This window comes from Rana temporaria, chromosome 9 (genome assembly GCF_905171775.1).
Source record: "Rana temporaria chromosome 9, aRanTem1.1, whole genome shotgun sequence".
NCBI classification, from domain to species: domain Eukaryota; kingdom Metazoa; phylum Chordata; class Amphibia; order Anura; family Ranidae; genus Rana; species Rana temporaria.
This window is the reverse complement of record NC_053497.1, coordinates 158,126,920-158,153,543: the sequence shown is the minus strand read 5'-3', so window position 1 is coordinate 158,153,543 and position 26,624 is coordinate 158,126,920. Positions and strand designations below refer to the sequence as shown.

At 45.2% G+C, this 26,624-nt stretch overlaps 1 protein-coding gene across 1 annotated transcript in view; it reads right to left on the bottom strand.

Annotated features, from left to right (window-relative positions):
* The window catches only part of OLFML2A (olfactomedin like 2A), an 858,109-nt gene that overhangs the window by 561,696 nt on the left and 269,789 nt on the right, over nt 1–26,624 (bottom strand). The window contains exon 2 of the mRNA XM_040324870.1: nt 9,326–9,589. Within this exon, the coding sequence (XP_040180804.1) occupies nt 9,326–9,589 (264 nt within the window). The remainder of the gene's footprint in view (nt 1–9,325; nt 9,590–26,624) is intronic.

Here is a 26,624-nt window from a genome sequence, read left to right as displayed (position 1 = left end):
TTAGAATAATAGGAATGCCCGAACAGAGTGAGGGAGCTAATGCAATAGCATTTCTGGAGGGATGGCTTAGGGAGGTCTTCGGGGCTACATCCTTCTCACCATTTTTTGGTATTGAGAGAGCCCACCGTACCCCCTTTAAGCTCCAACCGGCAAATAAATATCCCAGACCACTACTGTTTAAAATGTTCAATTATATTGATAAAGTGACTTTGCTCCGGAAGGCCAGAGAAAAGGGAGAAATTTTTTTTAATGGGACGAGAATTTCATTTTATCAGGATTTTTCCCCAGACCTGCAGAGACGAAGAGGAGAATTTATACCGGTCAAACAAATGCTTCAACAACATAAACTAGACTATGCATTACTTTACCCCGCACGCTTGCGAGTAATGGCGAAAGATGGTACCAAATTTTTTGATACTCCAAAAAGTGTGGAAAAGTGGCTTGAAGAAAACAAGAAGGACCTTTAAAACTAATCCTTTTTTTTTCTTCTTTTTTCTTTTTCCTTCGGGATATAAGATAGAAGTAGGACTGGCTTTGAGAACTTGCTGGAAGGAAGAGAAAAGAAAAAGAGAAAAATAATGTTTTTCTTTCTTCTTTTTTTTTTTTTTTTGCATGAAACGCACAAAGAAGCACAATTTAGAGGTAGCACAAGAGTATGGTTTTCCTTTTTTTTTTTTTTTTTTTTTTTTTTTTAAAAGGAAAAAAGCACAAAATGTATAGAATGCAAAGGTGTGGGTATGGAGGGTTCAAGAAAATTGCTGCTAATATAAAATGGTGTGGGAAGCTAGGGGAAGAAAGATATAACTAGAAGTAAAAGTCTGGTTATGGATTTCAAATTAATTGAATAAAATAGGGAAGAGGCACGGAAGCACGGAAGCACTAAAGTTAATTAAAAGGGGGTGGGGGGGGAGGAATGGTATAAAGGGAGTATAGATGAGTGGTAGAAGGAGGAAGCGAATGGGTATGAGTGAGGGAGAAGTAGGGAGGTATGTAAGAGAAGAGTGGAGGAGTATGAGTGGTAGTATGAGTAATAGTGAGGCCATAGGTACAACCCTGGGGGTAGGCCTAGATGGGCCGGGGGGAGGGAGGGCAGGGGTAGATGGGGTAGGAAGGGGGGGGGCAAAGATAAATCACTAAACACTAATCTACAAATACAATCACAAATAATAAGGTGGCAAAATATGAACTATGTAGGCACTAGATGGTATAGGAATATTAATAGAGAAACACGACCAATGTTAGTGTTTTTGTACACTATAGTAGTGGGAAACTTAGTGAGTTTTTTTCTTTGTTGTCCCTTTTTGTTGTTTTAGCAATTTTTAGCATAATTTACTGTTTGACAAGTCCAAATGAATAAGGTAACAAAAAAGGGAGTACTACTTATAACATAGAATATCATGGTTTAGGGAATAGAGATAAAAGGAACGCAATGTTTAGATACTTTGATAGGCTGCAGCCTCAGATAATATGCTTACAGGAGACCCATCTGCGTCCTGACTCTATCCACCGGCTGAGTTCACGTAAATATTCGAGGCAATACCATTCCACATACTCTTCCTATTCTAGGGGGGGTCAGTGTAATGGTGTCTGCAAATGTTCTGTTCAAATGTATTCAACAACAGGTGGATGAAGAAGGCAGATACGTTTTCCTGTTATGCAAACTAAATAAGCTAACATGTATTATTGCTGCAATCTATATCCCCCCCCCCCATTTTCTGCGGTACCCCTGAGAAAGCTGGCACAATTCATGGCTTTATACCCAGATACCCCTGTGTTAGCACAAGGAGATTTCAATAATATTCTGGATCGAGGACTAGACAGAATGTCTTTGATACTTAAGGCGACAGGACAGATGGTTGGAAAAACTAAGTTTGCTCTGTTGCTTTCAGAAGTAGGACTCCTTGATGTATGGAGGGAGAGACATGGCGACGAAAGATGTTATTCGTGTCATTCGGCCTCGTATGGCGGACTCTCTCGAATAGATCTGGGCCTGGGAAATGAAGCACTAATGCAAAGGGTAAGGGATTCGGGGTATGAGCCAAGATTACTGTCGGATCACTCTCCATTTTGGGTTAGACTGGATGCTACGGTTGCAACGGGTCGCCCACTGTGAAAAGTGAACCCCTTTTGGCTGACCTTACTCCCATCCCCAGATGGGACGGTAGGTATGCTACAGGAGTATTCAGCGACTTAACAGGGGCACTGCCAGTGCAGGGGTGGTATGGGATACATTAAAAGCATTTCTGAGGGGGTGCTTGATCAAGGAAATATCGGGCATCAAGACCCGCTCCAGGGAATGGGAGGATAAAGTCCGGGATGAAATGAAAATCAGAGAACAAGCGCTGGTAGTAGACCCCTCTCAGAGTAATCAGGAATCCTGGGCTGAGGCGCAATCATTGTACAACTCGGTATTGTTGACGGCAGCTGAGAAGAGGAGATACTTTCACCAACAGAGTCACTTTGAGGAAGGGGAAAATACGGGACACATTCTAGCACTGGTAGCTAGGGAGCAAAGGGTTTCCTCAAACATCTTGGCTATAAGAGTGGAGTCCGGGGAGACGCACACCCTTAGTGCTGATATCTTAGATGATTTTTATGAGTTTTATAGGGAGCTATATTCCTCCAGAACTAAGATGGTAGACTCGGAGATGGCCTCTTTTCTTCAGGGCTGCCCCATCCCCCAATTGGCTGAGGAGGATAGGGAGATGTTAAATCTCCCTATTACAATGGCAGAACTGAAGCTGGAAGGGGCCGCACAACACAAATCTCCAGGTCCAGATGGACTACCAGTGGAGGTATACTCTCAATATGGAGAAGTTATATTGCAGCACCTGCTGGAAGCATTATCTGAGGCATTGGAAAAGGGAACTCTACCTGACAGTATGCAGGAGGTTATAATTATATTACTTCCTAAACCAGAAAAAGATAAGTTGTCTCGAGACTCATACCGACCAATCTCGTTATTAACCACTACCCCACCGCGCCATAGCGAAAATACTGCTACAGCGCTGTGGAGTTATTCCGGGACGACGTCCCTGGGACGTCCTCCCAGAATCCTTCACTCGCGCGGCCGCTGGGGCGCGCTCCCGGAATCATCTGTGAGCGCCGGGTCTAGAAGACCCGGCGCATCACAGATCGCGGTAAATCGCCGCTGATAGCGGCGGTTTACCACGTGATCGCTCCGTCAAATGACGGAGCGATCACTTGTAAACAAACCGGCGTCATAACATGACGCCGGTTCCTCCCTCTCCTCTCTGTACCGATCGGTACAGTGTGAGAGGAGAGGGGGGAGAGCGGCAGCAGCAGCAGCTGCTGTGGGATGGATCTGTGACACATGCAGTCACAGATCCATCCCTCCCTCCCTGTGCAATACTCTGCAATTAACCCCTCATACTCTGCAATACCCCCATACCCCCCATACTCTGCAATTAACCCCCCATACTCTGCAAATAACCCCCATACTCTGCAAATAACCCACATACTCTGCATTTAACCCCCATACTCTGCATTTAACCCCCCATACTCTGCATTTAACCCCCCATACTCTGCATTTAACCCCCCATACTCTGCATTTAACCCCCCATACTCTGCAATTAACCCCCATACTCTGCAACAACCCCCCCATACTCTGCAATAACCCCCCCCCATACTCTGCAATAACCCCCCCCATACTCTGAAATACCACCCAATACTCCGCAATACCTGCTAATATGACAGAAACAAGATATTTTTATTTATTTTTTACAAAATTTTAAGTGTTTTTTCTTTTATAGCGCAAAAAATAAAAATCGCAGAGGTGATCAAATACCACCAAAAGAAAGCTCTATTTGTGGGAAAAAAAAGGACAAAAATTTCAGATGGGCACAATGTTGTATGACTGAGTAATTGTCATTCAAATTGTGAGAGCACCGAAAGCTGAAAATTGGTCTGGTGAGGAAGGGGGTTTAAGTGCCCAGTGGTCAAGAGGTTAAATACGGATGTCAAACTTCTAGCTAAAATTCTGGCCAAAAGGTTATCGCTGGTTATAGACAGGCTGGTGCATAAAGACCAGTCTGGTTTTATACCTAACCGTTCAACGGCCGATAATATTAGAAGATAATATATGAACTTACAGGTGCTGGTCGATAATCCAGGGGGTAGGGCCATCCTGTCACTGGATGCTACTAAAGCGTTCGATAGTGTGGAGTGGCCTTACCTCTTGGAAATATTAACTAGGTTCGGACTGGGAGAGAGGTTTATAACATGGGTAAAAGTGCTTTACTCTAAACCTAGAGCTAGACTCCGAGTTAATAATAACCTTTCCCTCCCATTTGAGCTACATAGAGGCACCCGGCAGGGATGTCCGTTATCCTCACTGCTGTTCGCCTTGGCAGTCGAGCCGTTGGCGATACTGCTTAGAAACACTTCGGAGGTGGTTGGGTTTTGTAGGGGCCAGAGGGAAGAAAAGGTCTCCTTATATGCAGACGATATACTTATATATTTAGGTGACACGACAGCTTCGCTGCGAATAGCAATGGGGATAATAGGAGAATTTGGAAGCTTTTCCGGGTTTAATATAAATTGGTCCAAATCAATATTAATGCCTATAGATCCATTGAGGGAACAGTTACCAGCAGGAGCAGAGCAGATTACTATATCAAGTAGGTTTTGCTATTTGGGTGTGGTGGTTTCCCCGCATACGGCTGAATATCTTCAGCTGAATCTGGGTCCACTACTGGCAAGGCAAAGAGAGAAATGTGACAGCTGGTGCAAACTCCCCCTATCAGTGGTAGGGAGAGCTAACCTAATCAAAATGGTATAGGCTCCACAATTCCTGTACATCTTCCATAATTCACCAAGGTGGATATCAAATAAATGGTTTAAAAGAATTGATACTCAGATGCGGGAGTTGATATGGAAGAAAAAGGTCACCAGGATTAGTTTAACCACTCTGCAATATGGAAAGGATAGGGGGGGATTGGCGGTACCTCACCCCCAAACGTACTTCTTAGCGTCTCAGATACAACAGTTGGCGGGATGGGGACGGAAAGAAAGAGAAGACCCGAATGGAAATATGGTAATTGGGACTGCTCCCTCATTAAAGGCAGCCTCCCATCTTGAGATGGGCTTGCCCAGTATGCCACAGACAGCACCTACAGGAATCCTTCTTAGAAAGGTATGGGGGGAACTACGGAAGACCTTGAGGACAGATGGGGTGTTACCATTCACTCCAATATGAAACAATCCTAGATATGTAGAATTACAGGATTTAGTAGGCTTTACTTCCTGGAAAAAGAGGGGAGTTTGGTTCTTTTCACAGCTGTATGAGGGAGAGGCACTGAAAACGTACGAGCAGCTGTGTAGAGAATACCAATTAGCCCCACGGGGCTTCTATCAGTATCTCCAGCTCCGGCACGCTCTACAGAAACAACAACAAACACGACCACTGGTGGTAACTTCATCGTCACCTTTGATGACGGCGGTCTTGCAAGCAGAAGCTCAGAGAGGACTGATAACCAAAATATACGAGGGATTGTTAGTAACAATTCAGAGCCATGCCTCTCTTAGAAGCCGCGGGAAGTGGGTGGAAGACATTGGGGAGATAGACGGAGACCAATGGGAGAGGGCACTTGAATGTCCCGGTGGTATCTATCTCCGCGTCGCACAAATTGTCGCAACTCTTTATCTTACACAGGGCCTACAGAACAGCGCCACAACTACATAGATGGGGAAAAAGGGAAACTCCTATGTGCCCAAAGTGTAAAGTTCAGCAGGGGGGTTTCATACACCTGATTTGGAGATGCCCAAAGCTCCATAGGTACTGGGAGGAAGTATCACAGTGTATTACTAGAGTAGCACAGGTACCAGTTCCATTGGATCCCATAGTATACTTGTTAGGGGCCATTGACCCTGGAGAGTATACAAAAGGAAAGTACTATATGGTAAGAAGACTGCTGTACTTGGCAAGAAAACTCATAGCACGTTACTGGATGGCCCCGGGGGTCCCTACAGGGAAGCAATGGATTGCGTATGTCAACTCCCTCTTGGGTAGAGAATACTTGGCCTACAAACGAAGGAAAGCAGAGGGTAAATTTGAGGAGATTTGGTATTCCTGGTTGAGAGATGCGAGTGTCGCACCACCAAAACTGGTAATGGATAGATTCTCTATGTAGAGAGCAGAGGATAGGGGGTGGTGGAGGGAAGGGGGGGAGGGGTGGAATATAAAAAAAAAAAAAAAAAAAAAAAAAAAAGACGTATATTGTAATGTTATAGGGATGTAAAAATGCTGTATAATGTATGTCAATTGAAATGCAATGGATGCCGAATAGGCAGACTTATGTATGAAATAAGAAAATAAATAAAAATAAAGTGGTTAAAAGTGGTTAAAAAAAAAAAAAAACGTGAGGTCAAGCCTCATTTCCATACAACACGCCCCCCTCCAAGCAATTTGAATTAGGCGCCCTTACGCCCGCTCGTTTTAGGCTACACCGCCGTAGATTAGCAGGTAAGTAGATTGTGAATCACTACTAGCCTAACTAATTTACGGCGGTGTAGCCTAAACAGGCTAGGCTAGGCCGCCCTAAAGTTAGGCAAATGTATGTGAATCTACCTAAAAGTGTTTATCTCACACATACAGATATGGAGGAATCACTGCAAACACTGGAGGAAACACTGCAAAATATATTGTTTTGCCCTAAATGGGTGTTTTTTTGAATAGCAAAATAGAAGAACAGTATCTAAAGTGTTTATCTCACATGTACAGATATGGAGGAAACACTGCAAACACTGGAGGAAACACTGCAAACACTGGAGGAAACACTGCAAAAACATTTTTTTTGCCCTAAATGGGTGTTTTTTGAATAGCAAAACAGAAGAACAGTAGCTAAAGTGTTTATCTCACACGTACAGACATGGAGGAAACACTGCAATCACTGGAGGAAACACTACAAAATATATTTTTTTACCCTAAATGGGTGTTTTTTGAATAGCAAAATAGAAGAACAGTATCTAAAGTGTTTATCTCACACGTACAGATATGGAGGAAACACTGCAAACACTGCAAAATATTTTGTTTTGCCCTAAATGGGTGTTTTTTGAATAGCAAAATAGAAGAACAGTAGCTATTGGGCTGGATTCACGTAGATCCGCGCATTTTTACGGCGGCGTAGCGTATTTACGCTACGCCGCCGTAAGTCAGAGAGGCAAGTGCTGTATTCACAAAGCACTTGCCTCCTAAGTTACGGCGGCGTAGCGTAAATGGGGCCGGCGTAAGCGCGCCTAATTCAATTGAGGATGAGGGGGCGTGTTTTATGTAAATTATTGGTGACCCGACGTGATTGACGTTTTTTATGAACGGTGCATGCACCGTCCATGTACATATCCCAGTTTGCATTGCTCCAAAGTACGCCGCAAGGACGTATTGGTTTCGACGTGAACGTAAATTACGTCCAGCCCCATTCACGGACGACTTACGCAAACGACGTAAAATTTTTCTAATTTCGACGCGGGAACGACGGCCATAGTTATCATTGGCTACGCCACCTAGGGGGCAGCTTTATCTTTACGCGTCGTATCTCTTACAGAAACGGCGTATCTTTACTGCGACGGGCAAGCGTACGTTCGTGAATCGGCGTATCTAGTCATTTACATATTCTACGCCGAAATCAACGTAAGCGCCACCTAGTGGCCAGTGGAAAAATTGCACCCTTAGATACGACGGCGCAGGCCGTCGTATCTTAGCTAGGTTTAAGTGTATCTCAGTTTGAGCATACACTTAAACTTACGACAGGCTTAGATTCCGAGTTACGTTGGCGTATCTACTGATACGCCGGCGTAACTCTTTGTGAATCCGGCCCAAAGTGTTTATCTCACACGTACAGATATGGAGGAAACACTGCAAACACTGGAGGAAACACTGCAAAATATATTGTTTTGCCCTAAATGGGTGTTTTTTTGAATAGCAAAATAGAAGAACATTATCTAAAGTGTTTATCTCACACGTACAGATATGGAGGAAACACTGCAAACACTGGAGGAAACACTGCAAAATATATTTTTTTGCCCTAAATGGGTGTTTTTTGAATAGCAAAATAGAAGAACAGTAGCTAAAGTGTGTATCTCACACATACAGATATGGAGGAAACACTGCAAACACTGGAGGAAACACTGCAAAATATATTTTTTTAGCCCTAAATGGGTGTTTTTTGAATAGCAAAATAGAAGAACAGTAGCTAAAGTGTTTATCTCACACGTACAGATATGGAGGAAACACTGCAAACACTGGAGGAAACACTGCAAACACTGGAGGAAACACTGCAAAATATTTTTTTTTGCCCTAAATGGATGTTTTTTGAATAGCACAATAGAAGAAAAGTATCTAAAGGGTGTATCTCACAGTAACATATGCAGTGCTGGTGTAATTTGATTTCTGAAGCAGGACTGAGTCCTATCTATTTCTCTCCCTAAAAGCAAAACCAGGCAGGAGCCTTTCCCTAAAGTATCTAAAGGGTGTATCTCACAGTAACATATGCAGTGCTGGTGTAATTTGATTTCTGAAGCAGGATTGACTCCTATCTATTTATCTTCTTAAAAGCAAAACCAGGCAGGAACCTTTCCCTAAAGTATCTAAAGCAGAGTGACTTGCTGTGCTATGTAGATCGCTGAGTAATTTGATTTCTGAAGCAGGACAGTCTGACTCCTATCTAATTCTCTCCCTCAGAGCAGCAGCAGCGCCAGCCTTTGCCTACCCTATCTAAAGCAGAGTGACGTGTGCTGTGTGCCTCTAGCTTATATAGAGGCGGGTCACATGCACTGGCCAATCACAGCCATGCCATTAGTAGGCATGGCTGTGATGGCTTCTATGTCACACGACGAGTTAAACAAATGTTGATTGGCTGCCCTGCAGTGCGCCATTACATTGCCGAACACCGAACCCGAACTTGCAACAAATTGTTCGGGTTCGGGTCCGGGTACCAAAAATCTAAAAGTCCGGTACCAACCCGAACTTTACAGTTCGGGTTCGCTCAACCCTAGTTGTAAGCCATAATCATCACAATTATGACAAATAACAGCTTGAACTACTTTTCTTTGCATGTAACGAGTCAATCTCATATATTAGTTTCACCTTTTAAGTTGCATTAGTGAAATAAATGAACTTTTGCACGAGATTCAAATTTTTCGAGTTTCACCTGTAGTTGTGATGGTCAGGTGTCTACAAACTTCTGGCTACATATTACAACTGGCAGCATATCTAACAATTCTACATATGACCAAAACAAAATTATCAGTTAGCATTTTTAGGTGTAGTGATATTTTTCATTTTAGGTCATTTTTTGGGATAATATACCTTAAATAACTCAGGGGCCTGTTTCTTTATTTTCTCCATTTTCCATTCATTTTCACAAGGGTTGAGAGATGAGGGGGGTGCAGTACAGGAACACTTGCAGTCTGATCCTGAACTCACTGTCTCGACTGCATAGTAATCTTCCACTTGCATTTTTCCATCTTTAATACGGGCGCAGGCCTCTTTGCTCAAGGGTCTCATGATGCATTTGCAGCGACAGTCTGAGCCTTCTGAAATCATCCGCACATGGTCTGTATCTCCGAATATCTGAAATATGGATTTAATTATAATCAGCAAACATGGACAATTTATATGAAAGCAGTATAAAATCTGCAGCCACGACTACTCAAACAGATGTCATCAGAACGAGGGATGATGGAACTGTGCCATAGCTTCCCCTCTTGCCTGCCTGTTGTTCCTAAAATCCTGAAATGACAGTGACTGCAGTAATACATATCCTAACTGTGATGTCATTAAAACGACTTTGCATAAATAAAGCACAAACAGATTGTACATGTTTAAAACGGGAGTTCACCCATAAATGCTGTTTTTTGCTCTTTTACCCTTAGATGGATGCTCATTTAGTCTAGGGGAATCGGCTAGTTGTTTTAAAATCCGAGCATTACTTACCGTTGTAGAGGGCGATCTTCTCCGCCACTTCCGGGTATGGGTCTTCGGGACTGGGCATTCCTTCTTGATTGACAGTCTTCCGACAGGCTTCCGAAAGGCTTCCGACGGTCGCATCCATCGCTTCACGAGTAACCGAAAGAAGCCGAACGTCGGTGCGGCTCTATACTGCGCCTGCACACCGACGTTCGGCTACTTACGGAAAATCATAACGCGATGGATGCGACCGTCGGAAGCCTTTCGGAAGCCTGTCGGAAGACTGTCAATCAAGAAGGAACGCCCAGAAGTGGCGGAGAAGATCGCCCTCTACAACGGTAAGTAATGCTCGGATTTTAAAACAACTAGCCGATTCCCCTAGACTAAATGAGCATCCATCTAAGGGTAAAAACAGCATTTTACTGGTGAACCTCCGCTTTAATAGTCTACTTTCACAAAATGTAAAGATCAATAATTCTTTGAGGTTAATACATAATGATAACATTCAGTATATACATTTTTCCCCCATACTTATATTTTATATATGATATATTTTATTATATTTTTATAAAAATATAATTTCCACTTTTACATGCAGACCAAGCTCTAATGCAAAAAAGTGACTGTTGCAAGCATCTCTGACTATGTTGTAGTTTGTCTGAGCCCCTGTCACTTTAATTTAGCTGGACAGCTTTTTCTACACAAAATTGCGAGAAAAAGGAAAATTTATTATCAAATACTTACCGTAATTTTCCTTTCCTGATAGGCTCCATGGCAGCATACGTGTGGGTTGGCCCCGCCTCCATAACTACCCAATAGGACCCCTCCCTATAAATTTCAGCTGTGGGCTCTCAGCCGTGTTCCGTAACTAGCCTACTCCAAGCATTGGGAGGGACTCCTGCTGCCATGGAGCCTATCAGGAAAGGAAAATTATGGTAAGTATTTGATAATAAATTTTTATTTTTCTGACTTGCTCCATGGCAGCATACGTTTGGGAAATAACTAGCCAAACACACCCGGACGGGCAAAATGCTGAGGCAAGAAAATAAATTCATTTACCACTGTCAACTGACAGCACTTGTAAATTAAAATTCAGTGAGGATAAAGCAGCCGGTTCAACACAATAGTGGGAAACAAAAGTATTAATTGATGACCACAAAGCCGCTCTGCATATACCTTAAGGTGCGACATGATGTGAGGCTGCCCAAGAAGTCGAAATGCTCCGGGTTGAGTGTGCAGTTACTGCCTCTGGAGGAGCCAGGCCCTTGGCTTTGTATGCCCTCTGGATGGTCTGAACTATCCAAGCTTAAATAGATCTGATTGAAGCCCGTTTTCCTTTATTCTTTCCATGAAGAAGAATGAAAAGAAAATCCGTCTGTCTGAAAGATTCTGTCATTTCCAGATATTGACTTAATGTGTGACCCACACCAAGGGGATGAACACTTTGATCTTCAGTATCCAGCATTATGCCCTCTAATCCCACCCCCCCTTGACTAGCGGATCTAATTACTACCCAACAGCCTCCCCTGAACCAGTTCCATAGGGCTCAAGCCAGGTGTGGCCAGCCATGCATCCCAAAGCCTGTCAAATTTGCCTGCATTTCCCCTATGCTGGTATATATACTTCTCCATAACTAGCATCCTGCCCATGTGCATCACCCAAGACTTGAGCGTGGGAGGTTCCTCCAGCTTCCAATTCAGGAGAATGGCCCTCCTGGCCTGGAACAGTGCCCTGTTTAGTGCCATCCGAGTCAATTCCTCTGTTACCACTCCCTCCAATACTCCAAGCAGGCAGTGAATCGGTTCCAGGGGTACTGCTACCTGGAACACAGAGTTAAGTGTGTCCACAACTCCCCTCCAGAACCTGTGGAGTTTGGGGCAGCGCCAGAGTAAGTGTATCAGATCACCGGACATTACTTTACACCTGTTGCACATCGGGTCCGTAACCCCACCCATTTTAAAGAGTTTTACTGGGGTGTAATGAACCCTCAGCAAAATGTATAACTGAGATATTTTCTGCGCCACATTGAGCGAACAGCTGTTGACTGCCTGCAATGCTTCCTCCCACATGTCACCTGTCATCGGGCCCACGTCCGCCACTTTCATGGGATGTGTCTCTAAGAACGAGTCTAGCAACATGTTGTAACATTGCGAAATAATACCCTTGGTCTCAGTTGCGGCCCTTAAGACGCGGAATACTGGAGTGGGGGACTGAGCCCACTCCACCGCATCTCCCTGGGCTCTAATTGCATGTTGCAGTTGTAAATAGTAAAAGAGCATGGATCGAGGGAGTGCAAATCTAGACTGAAGGGTGTCAAAAGGGAGTAGCGTACCACTCCGAAATATCTGTTTTAAGAGCGTTATGCCCTGAAGGCGCCATCTAGGACCCTGACCTAATTTGGCCAGTTCAGTGTATGTATTGTTCTCCCAGATTGGGCTGAATTCAGTGAACCCTGTGACCCCCTGAAGCTGCCTCGCCTTATTCCAAACCTTCTGGATAAGCGCAAAGGTGGGCATTCTTTTGTTAGGTTTCTGAAACTGCTGGGCCTCAAGTCCTTCCGGTATCGACCTAGCCCCCGAGCCAAGCAATAGAAGCCTGGCCGAGGAGCCAGCCGGGACCGGAGACATGGCACCGATCAGGTGTTGCAGCTGCGCGGCTAGATAGTAGATCCACGGGTTAGGAAGAGCCAGCCCCCCTCCCTCCTTGGGGCGCTGCAATTGTTCCAGTTTTATCCTAGGAGCTTTAGTGTGCCAGAGCAGTTGCCTAAAGAGCGAGTTGACCACTCTAAACGTCTTGAGGGTGATGACTACCGGGGAGTTGTGGAGGAAGTAGAGTAGCTGCGGCATCAGAATCATCTTGATGAGATTGGTTTTGCCCGCTAGGGACATTTTTAACCTGTTCCATATGTGGATCTTGTCTCTGAACCTGGTCAGTAAGGGGAAGACATTTAGGCTACAGTAGTCGGTCACCTTGGGGGAGACATGGACCCCCAGGTATTTGAAGGAGGTTACTACGGGGACAGGGCATGTGGGTCTCCCACCAGGTGGGGGAGGCCCATCTAAAAACATTAGGTCTGACTTCGTCCAGTTGATGGTGAGGCCGGAGAAATGGCCGAACCCCGCCACCAAGGACATTACTCTGCTCAGGGAGTCCTCCGCATCCTCCAAGAACAGGAGCATGTCGTCGGCGTACAGCATGATTTTTTCGTGCAAGTCACCATAACGGAAACCCCTGACCTCGGGAGAGTCCCGCACCAGGGCCGCCAGTGGCTCAATTGCCAGAGAAAAGAGCAGAGGGGACCAGGGACAACCCTGCCTGGTCCCCCTGCCCAGAGCAAAGGTCTGGGACATCCTATCCGACAAGCGTATGGCCGCCTGTGGCGCATCATACAGCAGTCTCACCCACCTAAGGAACCTGGGGCCGAAGCCAAACTTGGCCAGCACAGCCCACAGGTACCGCCAGCCGACACTGTCGAAAGCCTTATTGGCATCAAGTGACAACAGTGCTCTATGGCCAGCGGCATCCGAGGGAGTCTGCAAGTTAAGGTATAGGCGCCTAAGGTTAGTCGCGGTGGAGCTACGAGGCATAAACCCTGCCTGGTCAGGGTGTATTAAGGACAGGATGACCTTGTTCACTCTGATGGCCAGCGCTTTCGCAAGGATTTTAACATCGCTTTGGAGCAAGGAAATGGGCCTGTATGAGCCTGGATCGAGGGGGTCTTTGCCTGGTTTCAATAAAAGGATGATGTTTGCCCTTGCCATAGATGGAGGGAGCCTCCCCAGGTCAAACGAGGCATTAAAAACCTTCAGTAACCTGGGAAGGATCTCCCCCCCGTACTGGGTGTAAACTTCTATGGGAATCCCGTCATCTCCCGGGGCCTTGCAGGTAGGGAAGGAGGCAGCCGCCTCCATCAACTCAGTAAGGGTCAGGGAAGCGTCCATCTCAGCCCGGGCCCGCCCACTCAAAGTCGGGAGAGCCACAGTATCCATGTACGCCTGAAACTCACCGTCGGAATAGCCATCCCGAGAGCCATACAGATCCGAGTAGAAAGTTGCCAGTACAGCCACAATCTGCTCAGGGTCATTCATCAATCGTCCCTGGGGGTCACGGATTGCTCCAATGGCCGGGGACGCCTGTTGGGACCTAGCAATCTTGGCCAAAGGCCTGCCTGTCTTCTCCCCCTCCTCATAGTAGGCCTGCTTTGTGAAAAAGCGTTTCTTTTCCACGGTGGAGGCCCTCAACCGGTCCAGAGAGTCCTGGCCCGATATCCACGCCTCCCTCGCTGAGTCTGAGGGATCTGTTACAAATTGCAGCTCCAACCTCTGTACCTGATCCTCCACCTGCTCTAAAAGGGCTGCGGAGTTGCGCTTAATAGAGGTAATTTCAGCTATGAATGTGCCCCTAAGGCACGCCTTAAACGCATCCCATCCCTCCACAGTGACACCTCTCAACCCGTTATCTACGAAATATTGTTCTATCTGTAGTCCTATCCGCTCATGGGAAGTAAAAAGCTTTAGCCAGAAGGCGTTTAATTTCCAGGGGGCCCTGGGCAAAGTGGAAGCTGGGCGGGTGGTCAAGTGCGCCGCCAGGGGGGAATGGTCTGACACCCCTCTGGGGTGATACTCTAGCTTGGACACCATATGCAACATGTGAGAGGACCCCACTCACAAGTCAATGCGGGATAGCGACCCGTGGGTCTTAGAGAAGCATGAGAAATGTTTGGTTGTAGGGTTCCTGGCCCTCCATACATCTATCCAGCCCACCTCCGCCAGGAGGCGGCTCAAAATGGTGCCTCTTCCCCCCAGGGGCGGTAGAGCTGGCGGATGCCTATCTAGTCTGGGATCAAGGCAACCGTTGAAGTCCCCCATAATCATAACAGGCACATCTGGCTTATTGTCTAGGTACGATAAAAGATATTGTACAACCTCTCTAGAGAATGGGGGGGGTATATATACAAATGCAAGTATCAATGTCACAGTAAAAATTTTGCAGTAAAGAAAAACATATCTCCCATGCGAGTCTACGACCGAGTCAATTTCCTGGTAAGCCAAGGATTTGTGTACCAACACACTCACCCCCCGAGAATATGAGGTGTGAGTGGAGTGGTAGGCCTTGCCCACCCAGGAAAAACCCAGGCAGCCCAGAGTGTCTCTTGTGAGGTGCGTCTCCTGGAGGCCCACAATGCCCGGGTGGAACTTTTTTAGGCAGGAGCCAATCATGGTGCGTTTCAAAGGATCATGCACTCCGCGGACATTCCATGTCACTATTGGCGTAGTTGCCATGGCAAGTGGAGAAAGGCGGTGGAGCCGCGAGCAGCATGCCCCCGTGACACGGTCTTGGGCCAAGTTGGTGGTATGGGTTGCCCCTTTTGGGCACAGAAGTCAAATGAGGGATTTGCATTCCTGTATGGGTCCGTCCATGCGTGGAGTGGGTGGGGGAGCAAAAACACACAGGGGGGGGAGAGAGAGGCAGCAAAGTGTGTACTGAGGTGAGCAAAAAATGAAAAAATAAAAACAAAACAACACAGTCTCTGTAACTCAGTGCCAACTGGGCACCAAACAGTCCACTCCTTCAAGCGGGATCGATCTCGAATTTGCGCGGCACAGTGGGGGAGCCCCCTCCACGGCCGCTCAGAATCCATCACAGGGAAATGGCAACTTTCAAAGCACTGAGCCAGCGCTAACCCGAAAAAAACAAAAAACAAATAGAGCATGTCCCGCTTTACAGGTGGTGATTAGAGACACCATTTTCAGAAAATGTCATACCTTTACCCCACCGATTGTGGTTCAGGCCTTCAGTCTCCCTCGTCCGCATCACGTCTCCTTCTCAGGTCTTGTTCATTGCAGTCCAGCCAGTCAGCAGCTTCCGCAGCAGTTTCAAAAAATGTTGCTTGGCCCCTGGCGGTGACCCGTAGCTTGGCCGGATACAGCATGGCGTAGGTTACTTGTAGCCTCTGTAGGCGCTTTTTCACATCGGCGAATTTGGCTCTCCTGCGCTGTACCTCTGCCGAGAAGTCCAGGTAGAACAAGACCCTTGCGCCGTTATATTGCACTGTTCCCTTTTCCCAGGCCAGGCGAAGTATGATCTCCCTGTCCCTGTAGTTCAGGAGCCTGGCAAGCATCGGTCTAGGCGGGTTACCTGGCGGGAGGGGTCTTGGCGGTGTGCCCTCTCAACCGCAAACAGCATGGTAAACGCATCCGCGCCAAAGATCTCCTGGAGCCACGATTCCACGAAGATCGTGGGGTCCCTGCCCTCGACCTTCTCTGGGAGCCCCACTATGCGCACGTTGTTTCTCCGTAAACGATTTTCGATGTCGTCTGTTTTTGCGTTCGCCTGGGCCGCCTGTTGTAGCGCCGATCTTGCGTCTCTGGCGAGGGGGGGTATCTGGTCTTCCACCTCACTAATGCGCCCTTCCACCGCCGTGGTTCGCTCCCTGATTTTTTGGATATCATGTCTAATGAAAGAAACAGTTTCTGTCAGTGCCCCAAACTGCATTTTCAAACCATCCACTGACGCCGTCACTGAGGTTGTGCAGCGCTGCACTGCCTGCAAGATCTCACTCAGGGTAGGCTGTGGGGCATCTGCTGGCCTTTCAAGCAAATCAGTGATCTGATCCTGGTCCTGGGACACCTCCAGAGGCAATGTATCATCTAGGGCGGAGGCGCCATCTTGTCCCCCAGCCTCATGTAGTGGGGCTTGCAGCCACGGGGGAGGGGAGATGCTAGGGCCCTGCATCTTCTGGGCATAGTATAACATGTCCTTGGGCTGCTCCTTTCCCTGCTGTTTCTGGGTCTGCGGTTTCTGGGTCTTATTGGACTTACTTGTGTCCTGGGGCTTCTCCCAGCCGCGCGGAGCTTTCTGCGTGAGGATGGGGCTGGCGCCATCTTGGATGTGCAGGGCCGCCGCCGCTGACGGATCTTTGTCGCCTTTGCGGGCCATAACGGGAGCCTGGAATGGTTCACAAGCGGTACCGCCACTTCGGGGAAGGTAGGGTGAGTCTTCCGGTGCGCTGTTATAGAACAGGATCACTGCGGGAAGGATCGTAGGAGGATCGATAGCGGGAGCTCCGTGCTATGCGACCGCTCACATGCCTGTCCAGGCCACGCCCCCTTGATCTTCAGATAATCCAAAAGTGGGCAGTACAATTTCCTGATTTTCATGAAAAATGGATGTAACTTTAGGATTAGAGACCAGCATAGGAATTAATACTGCTCTATCTGGAAAGAAGGTCAAGAATGGTTCTTTTGAACCCAGATTTCTGATGTCAGAGACTCTTAGCTGAAGTGACCGCTACTAGAAAGACGGTCTTGAGAGTAAAATCCTTAGCTGATTGTGGTTTATCCGGATCAGAGCTGATCGTGGTAAGATAGCCCAGGACAAGAGGCAGATCCCATTTGGGGAACCTTGGTTTTCTCTGGGGTCTAAGCCGGATGGCACCCTTGAAGAACTGGCGAACCAAGGGATGATTGGCCCAAGAGATTGCAGTAAATGCAGAGATGGCTAAGATTTGCACTCGGAGTGAACTGATTGCTAAAGGTAAGTCCAAACCTGTTTTGTGAAAAAAAACTTAGTATATCTTGGACCTCTGGGAAACTGCAAGGGTTAGCTCTGGAAGACATATGATCTGTAAATTTTGACCAGATACGCTCGTAAACTTTGTTAGTACTATTTCTTCTAGCGTGGGTGCAACGTTGTGCCCTGAGAGAGGAGATATCGAGTCACGGTAACTGAGAAGCGTTAGGAGGGAAAACCATGGCCTGTTGGGCCAAAATGGAATCACTGCTAGGATTTCTACATCCTCTGATCTGAATCGCCGAAGAATCGCCAAAGAAACTGAAGAATTACAGGTATTGGTGGAAAGGCATATGCTATGCTGAATTTCCATTGATCTGTGAGAGCGTCTATCCCATAGGCTTGGGGATCCTGGAATCTCGAATAATACTTGATCAACTTGAGGTTGTATGGGGATGCAAACAGATCCACTTCTGGGGACACTCCCAGTGTTAATAGCTAATTGAACACTTCTATGTGCAGAGACCATTCGCTGTTCAATTGGATTTGTGATAGAAAGTCTGCTTGAACATTCTGGACCCCCGGAATGTACACTGCCAAGATGTTGGCTAGGTTCTTCTGGGCCCAATTCATAATTGGCTCCACCTCTCAGAGTAAGGACCAGCTGCGGGTTCCACCCTGCTTCCTTATGTAAGAAACAGCGGTTGTGTTGTCCAGCCTGAGCATCACAGAGGAATCCATTAATAGATGGCGGAAGGATATGAGCGCCTGAAAGGCAGCTCGCAGCTCCAGTATGTTGGATACAGTTCCTTGAGAAGGTGTGCTCCACCTGCCTTGGGATATTTCTGTCAGGCAATGAGCGCCCCAGCCCTGATTGCTGGCATCTGAGGTTATTGTAACCCAAGTTATGGGACAGATCGAATGACAGTTACGGAGATTCTTCCCCTGAAGCCACCACAGAAGAGACTTTCTCATGGGTTGAGTGAGCATGATGCGCTGACTCTTGCTGGGGAAGTCCTATTGCTGGAGAAACCCTTTTGGAATGGGTGAGTGTGTCACTGAGCCCACTTCACCATAGGAATGGTGGCTGCCATGGTGCCAATCACCTTCAAAACATTGAAGAGCAGATAGGTGAGGAGCAGCAAGTGTTGCGCGTATCCTGTCCCGGATTGTTGCAATTTTCTCTTCGGGCAATAAAATGGTAATGGTATATGGAGGGGGCGCTATAACTTAATAATTTGTGAATCAGTAAATAAGTGATACCTAAAATATCAATTAAATTAATAATACAATCAGATGGTCCGTCTGAACCAACAACAGTGCACTAGTGAACATAAACACAGTTCGGGAAAAATAAATAAGTGAATAAATAAATAAAATAAATAAATAAGTAAAGTCCATTCATAAGTGTTGAATAAAGTCCATTCAAAGATGTTCTTATCAGATTGAGCTGAAAGGACAATGCTGAAAATTCAGTGTGAAAGGTGTCCACCTCCACCAAGAAGATCCCCCAAAAGTGCGCTAATGGATGGCTTCTTACCACAAGGTGTTGACCTAATTGTTTAGAAAAGGTCAAATAGAGCAGTTGGTCACAAAACCAGTTCAGAGATTCAGCTGCGCGGCTCTACGTTTCCTAGACTCAGGTACTCTCATGGTAATCAAACAAAGAGGGAGAAGGAAACCACCATAGTGAAGTACTATTTAATATATGTATCAAAAATATATACAGCGTCGCCAAATGGCCTCTTACTTGTGTGGTGCCTTAGACCCGGCACTGAGGCTAGTCAGCGTGGCAAGCAGAGAATGTGATGAAAGTTCCTCGCTGGGGAACTGGCGTGCAATCCAGGTCAGATAAGAGTTCCTCGCTGGGGAACTGGCGTGCGTTCCAGGCCAGAGAGCCAGCGGGACCGGAAGTGCGTCGTTCGTACGTAACCAGGCGCCTCAACGTATGTTTCGTGATTGACACGTCGTCAGGAAGCGTGAAATGGTGCCTTCTATTGTGTTGAAGAGGACACCTAGAAATACCAGAGATTGTGTTGGAACAAGATGACTCTTCTCCAAATTCAATAGCCATCCGAATTCTTGGAGAGTGGCAACTACTAGGTCCCTGTGTTCCAGGAGTTGACTTCTGTCTTGAGCTAGAAGTAAGAGATCGTCTAGGTAGAGATGAAGATGAACTCCTTTCCCTCGGAGGAGAGCCACACCGGCTAACAGAACTTTGGAGAACACCCGAGGTGACGTTGTGAGACCAAATGGTAGGCAGGTGAACTGTAAGTGTTGATTGCCTACCGCAAAGCGGAGATACTTTTGATAGTCTGCCGCCACTGGAACATGAAAGTATGCGTCTTTCAGGTCTATTGACACTAACCAATCTCCTGGATGGACTGACTGCTGGATTGTCAATAGTGACTCCATTTTGAATTTATTTCCGAATAAATCGGTTGAGATGAGTCAAGTCTATTACTGGTCTCCAGGTACTGTTCTTTTCTGTACCATGAACAAAGGGGAGTACATGCCTTCGCCTTGTTCGCCCTCTGGAACAGTAATGGCTGCGCCTTGAGTTACTAAAGAGCTTACATAAGCCAATAGGATTTGTTTCTTTTCTTCTGTACATGGAAGATTTGTAGGCATGAATCTGAGCTTGGGGTAGCTGTTGAAGACCCAGGTGTGGCATGAAGAGACCGTCTTGATGGTCAAAAAATCTCGAATTGAGGCCACCCAATTTCAGAAAGACTTTTCAGTAGACTCCTGATTACTAGAAGAAGTACTCTTAGTTTGCTTCTTGATAGAAGACTGTCTGGATTTCCAGGGCCTTGAAGATTCACGAACAGGCCTGTAGCTGCTTGCTTCCCTTGCACGGTCTGTATTCTGTGTTCTGAAAAAAAGGTGCATTTCTGATTTTGTAAACGCCTATCCTGAGGGAGGAACCCCGACTTACCACCTGTGGCATGGTAAATGGCACTATCGAGTTTATTGCCAAAGAGAGAAGAGCCCTTAAAGGGAATGCGGCACCAAGCTTGCTTTGAAGCTGGATACGCCAACCAGGGACGGAGCCATAAGGCACGACGGGCAGTGACCGCTGACAACATTACTCGAGCCACTAGGCGAATAACATCAATAGAGGCCTCCCCAAAAAGGCCGATGCTAGCCTGATTTCCTGAATAGGAGAGCTCTAAGCCATTTTTTCAGAGATACTTCTGAGGGAATCATTCACATTGTCTGATGACAAACAAAACAAAGACAGCGCCAAAAAGACAAAGTGCAGCAATTATGAACACATAGCAACATGTAAAACCATGGGATTGAATGGATTTATCATGGGGAAGGATATCCAAAGTTTGTCAGCTGCTGGAAGGATATACACATCAGGAGTGATGTGAAAACAGTGAAACAAATCAAAAAAATCCTTCAGGGTAGCGCTGTAACAAACAAAGACGGTAAAGTCCCACAATCATGTAATAATGAATTTATTAGGAATGTCTCGAGGGCAAAAAATCTCCAAAAACAGCCTGATAAAACAAGGTAATAATGATAAAATGTGAAATATGATAGAAATGTCACATATTAAAACAACTCCAAGAAGGTTGGCAGCAAGGTAAATATGAATGTAAACAAACCAGCACTTGTGCTGAGCAAAGGAACTCCTCCCACAAGCAGCTCCTCCTTGTCCAGATATACCAGTGACGAGTGATATACCAGTGATATACCAGCGACGCTCTGCTTGTGGGAGGAGTTCCTTTGCTCAGCACAAGTGCTGGTTTGTTTACATTCATATTTACCTTGCTGCCAACCTTCTCGGAGTTGTTTTAATATGTGACATTTCTATCATATTTCACATTTTATCATTATTACCTTGTTTTATCAGGCTGTTTTTGGAGATTTTTTGCCCTCGAGACATTCCTAATAAATTCATTATTACATGATTGTGGGACTTTACCGTCTTTGTTTGTTACAGCGCTACCCTGAAGGATTTTTTTTGATTTGTTTCACATTGTCTGATCATGCCTCTAAGGATTTGAGAGAGCTGCTAAAGCCAGAATTTTGATCCTGCTGTCAGGTAGATTCTCTTCAGGTCTGAATCAATCCATCTCTCTAGAGGATCTTTGAAAGAAACCGTATCTTCCAGGGGAAGGGTTACGTATCTCACCAAACGCATCAAAGCTGCATCAACCAATGGAGCGGAGTCAAGATGTTTCACGTCTTTCTCTTTAAAAGGATATCATTTTGCAATTTTTTTGACTGCACAGAGCCTTTTTATTTTTTTTATCAGGTTTACCCCAGTCTTCTGAGATAATGGCACCTATTTCCGTGACAAACGGAAAATAATGTCGCTCCTTATTGAGCTGTTTAAAACGTTTTCTTTGTTTGGGAGGAGAGATAATTGGATCTTCCAAATTCAAAACTTCCTTGACTGCTTTCACTAAAGCAGGAACTAATGCCGCGTACACACCATCACTTTATGTGATGAAAAAAAATTACGTTTTTAAAAACGTCACTTTAATTGACTGTGTGTGGGGGAAAACGTTGTTTTATGTCTTGTAAAAAACGACCAAAAAAAATTGAAGCATGCTTCAATTTTATGTGTCGTTTTTCAAAAGTGCACTTTTTACTTCACAGAAATTGACCGTGTGTAGCAAAAAACGTCGTTTTCTAAGACGTTTTTTCATCCACGCATGCCCAGAAGCTACTTATGAAGCAAGCTTCAATGGTAAAACGTGGTGGAACGTAACCTCACTTTGCAAGATCATTGTGAGAAAACGATGGTGTGTAGGCAACTTCGTCTTTGAAAATTGAAGTTTCAAAAACGTCATTTTTTACTTCACAGAAAGTGTCGTTTTTTTTCATCACATAAAGTGATGGTGTGTACGCGGCATAAGGCATAATCAAAGTCTATCCCTGCATCATCCACTTCTGACCCACTCTCTGAGGGGGAAGCTGAGGGATGGCTGGTTTGAGCGACTTCAAAAGTCTCATGCATTTGTCCCTGATCCAACAAGGGAATCATTGGGTCTGGAGGAGAATCATGCTGCACTCTGGCATCTCTCTCCTGTAGCGACTTGTTCATGACCCACTTAACCAATGCTTCTAGGTGTTTGTCTGCACCTTCCTTTTCATTGGCTGCCTTTAAAAAAACAATAGTCGCAAAGGGACACAAAATCTCTCTAACGTCTTGTTGTGAGATGAGGGGGGGTGAGGAGTATCCCTACTGGGATGTCCGGATTTAGAAGAATTATTGTGTCTAGAAGATGAGTGCTGGTGGTGCGATTTAGAGGACCCGCTGCGTCTGCGGGACTCGCTGTGATGTTGGTCAGACCTAGAAGGGCTGAAAAAAGAAGAATAGAGAGAAAGAGAGAGACAAGCATAGTCATGACAATGCCCTATACTCCACTCTCTTCCCCCCCAACAGGAAAAGAAGAACATAGTTTTCCAATCTTACCTGCTGAGAGAGGGCTGGCCACTAGGGGCAATGAAGCATCCATAGTAGAACAGACACATTGCAGGTGGGAGAATCAAACATCAGATCTCAAACGACTAAAACACATGCTAAAACCAAACATTCTGAACGAGCACAAACCTGGGGTATTCTCTGTAAATGCATAGGTAAACCGTTGTTTTGAACGATCGAACCCGAACTTCACAGATTTCCCCCGACTTTTTTTTTAAGAACAACGGCGATACTTGCGCGCATGCGCGAACCAAACCTTGCTTTCATTCCTGGGTCTGTCCGTTCGTAGAACGCAGACGGAAACCCGGAAGTAAGAGGGAGTGGCGGCTGGAACGCACGGGAACCAGCCGCTCACTGGGCATGATGCAATCATGAAAAAACAGCACATGGAAAGACAGAGAAACAATACAACAAACATAAACATATAAAAAATATCAGAATTTATCCGAAGATAGTACTGATCCAAGCGCTCTATGGATATAGTGTGATATCTACTGAGATATGTGAAGTGGTAGTTTTTGGCAGAATAGCAGCTATTATAAAAGAAATGCTAGAAATTAGGAAAGGTGTCTCTATATGGAAACACTAACAGCGCTTAGGTAAAAGAAAAAAATCTAAAATTACCCCTCTGCTTATGGTGATAGATATTTACCCTTGGTGAGAGCAATTGTCACTCCAAATCAATCATATACCATGAGTGAAAAAGAAGAGCACAAAACCTCACTGAAATGATAATGGTTGAAATTGCAAAAGAAACGATGATACAAAGTCCATTTACCAAAAAAACGCATTAGCATAAAAAAGTCTCTAAAATCATTGTAATTCCTGTGCGTTGTTATACTCCTGAAGTGTCCACACAAAGATCTTCACATACAGGTCTCCCTTAGGAGTTCTACTCACCAGATGCCTATGGTGTAATCAGCCTTGAGAACTCCTGTGATCCTGCTGGGCTCCTTCAAATGGTATGCCTAGGATGTATCCTGGAAGACTCTAAATATCTTTCCTCCTATTACCAGCATCTCTCGGTGGAGTGGATGGGTAATCAAGGGCAGAGTATGATCATGGAAAATAAGCATAGGAAAGAGATTAATTTCTAATCCTCAAAGACGGGGTAGAGGCAATAAATCTCGGGGAAGGGGAGGTATCAATGCACCTCCTAAAATGGAGTATGATGCTAACTACACAGCATACAATAATGAGCATTACCCAATAACCACCCATAATAGGTACGAGCAATTACCAAGACAGGAGAATACAGATAATCAATATTATACGCAATCACCACGCCCGGCTCCTTTTTTAGGGAGAGGCATGAGGGGACACCCCAGAGGTCGATCACGTGGGGGACGCCCCTGGAGGGGACGACCACAGCAACATCAGAACACTCAGAATGTGAGAGATTGGTGGAACCCCCCAATGGGGGAAGCCACATACAGTCCTTTAAGGAACAATCAACCACCACGAGAAGAGGAACCAGGGCAGGGCAACGAGTCCAACAAAAAAAGAGCAAGACAAACAGAATAGGAGGTATTTATAATCTATCTTCTATAGCTCTGACACAGAAAGAAACCAACATACTAAATGCAGGTCTGAAGTGTGCTTCAACAAAACCATTGAACAAGTTTGGAGTTTACATCGACATACATAAGTATATAAGGAAAGTCAATATTAAGAAATATTTTTTGACTAATAACAACTGTGGCAATAAGAGCAATAAATACTCAGAAGTTATTGGGGTAGATAGCGGTTTGAAAAACAAGTCACTATTCAACCCACCACAATCTTCCAATCACCATGTGGAGGTGTTTAAACAGCTTGTATTAAAGGATTTGGACACGCTACAAGTGAAAAAAAGCCTCAATCCGAAACACATCAAAGAAGGGGTACAAGCTTTAGAAAAACGTAAGGATGTGGTAGTGAGACCAGCGGACAAAGGGGGTGGTGTAGTAGTGATGGACAAAACCTACTACCACTCCCAATTACAGGAAATGCTGAATGATGTAAACACTTATTCTCACTTAGTTGTTGACCCAAATAAACAATATAGAACAGAGTTACGGAACCTAGTAGACTATGGTTACTATATGAGAATATTGAATAAAAAAGAAAAACTATTTTTATGTCCTAGTTTCAGCCGCACTCCCACTATATATACGGTTCCAAAAATGCACAAGCACCTTACATTACCACCAGGCAGACCTATTGTGAATGGCATTGAGTCAGTAACAGCAAGAGTAGGCCAGTACCTGGATCGTTTTCTTCAGACCAGTGTAATTATAACTAAAGCTTACCTCAAAGACACTACGGATTTTTTGCAGAAATTAAAACAAGTTATGATCACACCCGATAGCACTTTATATTTAGTGACAGCTGATGTGTCCTCTTTGTACACTAACATACGCCATGAAGACGCCATTTTAGCCTTGAATTGGGCTTTGAGCAAACGGGATGAATTACCATTTATACAGAAGAAGTTCCTTAAAATGATTTTAGAGTTTTGTCTCACGCACAATTATTTCTGGTACGGTGGCCATTTTTATAACCAGAAGACTGGCGTCGCTATGGGCGCTAAATTTGCACCGAGTATAGCAAATTTATTCATGAGTGAGTGGGAGGATAAATGGATCTTTCATAACAGACGTAAAGAATTAATTTTCTACCAACGCTTTATTGATGATCTGTTCATCATTTGGGAAGGATCGGAAGACGCCCTTAAGAATTATGCAGATTGGCTAAATACCAATGAAAATAATATTAAGCTGGAATTTCAGTGGGATAAAGAACAGATCAATTATCTGGATGTGACAGTCATGAAGGGAGTCACAAATTTTTATACCAAGGCATACTTTAAAGCGTCTGATAGAAATAGTTACATCCCCATTCAAAGCGGACATCACCCGAGATGGCTCCGTAACATCCCTAAAGGACAATTTATGAGGATTAGGCGCAATTGCACTGAGGATAGTGATTATTTTAATCAAGCAACAATGATAAAGGATCGTTTTGTTGAAAAGGGATACAAGGAACCGCAATTGAATTCCTTAATGCAAGAGGTGGGAAGTAATACACAAAATAACCTTCTGGTACCCAGAATCAGACCACAGAATCAACAGCATTAATGGGGCTTCATAACAGGCTATAACGAACAATATAAGGACATTGAGGCCATCTTTAGAAAACATTGGAACATACTAATGATGGATAGAATATTAAATACACAATTACCGAGTGTTCCACCATTCATCTATCGGAAAGCACCTTCCTTTGGGGATCAGATAGTGAAAAAAGTACTGGACCCCCCCACGAAGATTAAAATGTTTTGGGACAGACCAGGTTTCACGGCATGCAGAAGATGCAAAGCATGCCGGCAGGTTGCAGTTCATCTAAGGGACCTAAAACAGTTTTCTTCTACGGCCAATGGCAAGTCTTTTGAAATTAAAGAATGCATCACATGTGCATCCACGCATGTAGTGTACGCCCTGGAGTGCCCATGTGGTTTAATGTATATTGGCCGTACAAAAAGGAAGCTGTCTAAGAGGGTATCAGAGCATATATACAATATTACTACAGGCTACGATGAGCACAGTGTGTCCCTCCACTTTTTGGAGAAACATAACAAAAATCCCATTGGATTAAAATTTTGGGGCATAGATAAGATCAACCCCAACTGGAGAGGGTCCAATAGGGTGAGAGAAATATCTAAGCGCGAGACGGAGTGGATTTTCCTCACTAACACACTCA